Below are 2,388 nucleotides of genomic sequence, written 5' to 3' on the forward strand. Positions count from 1 at the left end.
TCATGTCATGAAGATGGCAATGATTCCTGCATATAAAGAAGTATGAAATGGATGATATGGATATTCATTCACTATCCATGTAGTGGTTAAGAAAAGTGGAGATATTTTGTTTATAGAAATCATACTTGTAGACAGGACTGAAATTTTGGAGGACAAACAGGAAGGTAGTTTAGTAATAAAACGTAAATACACCAACCATCCTTCACTTCAATGAAAACAGGCCCTCATTCATCTTCTATACTTCAGAAGTAGATTACAGCATGAAAAAGAAATATTTTGCATACTAATCAACTGAGTAATGCTTCCGCACATTCAAGATCAATTCTTTCTTTCTAAAGATCATATTAGGTGATTCGATTTATCAAATTTGCATTTTCCTGACCTCTCTACCGGGAGATATATATTTGACAATCAATTTTTGTTATGGACTATGATAGGCACTGTAGATGCCGAACTCAATAACAGTAAAAAAGTAAGAGTCTAGCTAAAAAAAACCAACAGAATGATAAAGTCCACATTATCAGAAAGACCAGGAAAGGGAGTGAAATTAAATAGAATGACAGACCCGAGTGACAGTATATTTCTGTTTATTATAAAATATCATGTTAATGAACTTAGTCAACAAGCATAGTTTACTATATGTGAGTTATACAACCCATGAGTATCCTTTCGGTAACATGAAATAAAATTCTTGAGATCACATGATCATTGCAGAAGAAATTTTTCTTACGAAATCCATACAAATTCACAGAATAAAAGAAAATTTCCAAATAGTTTGGTTCAAATTTGGATAAAACTTTTTAAGGCTGGGAAAATGTTCAAGGGAGGAAAATGTCCATATATTAGAGGAGAAAGCATGATAAACTGAATTACTTACATTGTACACAGAAGGTGATTTAAGTAAATGGAAATTCAAGCTAATACATAGAAGAGACACATTCTATTTCCACATTCTCTGGCATCAAGTCTTTTAGTCCTCCAATCACTGGGAGTTCTTCAGCCCTAAAACAGTTGTCCCTTTTATAGCTGCCATCCCACAGAATCTTTTCAAAGCCCCCTTTATGTCTTTGTTCCTGAGACTATAGATAAAGGGGTTCAGCATGGGTGTGACCACAGTGTACATCACTGAGGCTATTGCACTTGAGTGTGTGCTATGGGTAGAGACAGAGATGAGGTACACTCCTAGAATTGTACAGTAAAATAAGGAGACAACACAGAGGTGAGACACACAGGTAGAAAATGCTTTATACTTCCCCTGAGCTGACGACATTCCACGAATGCAAGAAACTATCTTAAAGTAAGAGTAAAGGATGCCAGTAAGGGGAAGAGCAGCCAACAGTCCAATTGCAAAATACATCACCAGGTTATTAAGAAAGGTGTCAGAACAGGCAAGTTTAATCATCTGATTGATTTCACAAAAAAAGTGGGGGATTTTCAAGACTGTACAGAAAGATAGTCGCAACACCATTAAGCTTTGTAACGAGGAATAGAGGACACTCATGATCCAGGACACCAGAAGCAGTAGTCCACAGAGCCTGGGGTTCATGATGACCATGTAGTGCAGGGGGTGACAGATGGCCACAAAGCGGTCATAGGCCATCATGGTTAAGAGGAAGTCGTCCAACACTGCAAAGAGCATAAAAAAGTACATCTGTGTGATGCAGGCTCCATAGGTTATGACTTGCGTCTGGGTCTGGATGTTCACCAGCATGTTTGGGACGGTGGTAGAAGTGAAACAGATGTCCACCAACGACAGGTTGGAGAGGAAGAAGTACATGGGTGTGTGGAGGTGGGAGTCTGAGCTGACAGCCAGGATGATGAGCAAGTTTCCAAACATGGTGATCAGGTACATGGAGAGGAAGAGCCCAAATATGAGGGGCTGCAGTTCCTGTTCCTCTGAAAATCCCAGTAGAAGAAATTCTGTAATCTGTGAATAATTTTCTGGTACCATGCGTTGGTGGTTATGACTAGGAAATAAAAAATTAAATAATTAATTAACAAACATGGGCATTAATAGCATCTTGAAATGCTACAATTTATATTTGGCAGTAAAACATATATATGATACATATATGGTTTTCTGGAGATTTAATTCTTTTTAAATAATTTCCCCCAACATTTCTAAATAGGAATTCCTGTCCCACTATCAGCAATTTGCCAAACAAATCATTTTTACACACATTTCATGAGAAATTCTTTCATGTTTATTTGATCACCCTTGTTTTTATATGGCCCTTAGTGGATAAGGCTAACCTTTCTCTCATTTTTCATGTGGTGTCCTTTTTTGTTATTCTTGGCTTTGAGTTTTGACCTTTTTCATGACACATCTGCTGGGTACACTAATCCTAGTTCTGTTCTGTTTTCAACATGGAAAGGCCTCTCCAGACA

General features: G+C 37.5%; 1 protein-coding gene across 1 annotated transcript; it reads right to left on the reverse strand.

Moving 5' to 3' along the window:
- Positions 1 to 982: 982 nt before the first annotated feature.
- Positions 983 to 1,951, reverse strand: LOC120614143 (olfactory receptor-like protein OLF4). Its single transcript, XM_039876928.1, has one exon. It carries the CDS (start codon positions 1,949 to 1,951, stop codon positions 983 to 985), a length of 969 nt encoding a protein of 322 aa, XP_039732862.1.
- Positions 1,952 to 2,388: the final 437 nt, after the last annotated feature.

Source organism: Pteropus medius, unplaced genomic scaffold, assembly GCF_902729225.1.
Source record: "Pteropus medius unplaced genomic scaffold, Ma_sr-lr_union100, whole genome shotgun sequence".
Classification (NCBI taxonomy): Eukaryota; Metazoa; Chordata; class Mammalia; order Chiroptera; family Pteropodidae; genus Pteropus; species Pteropus medius.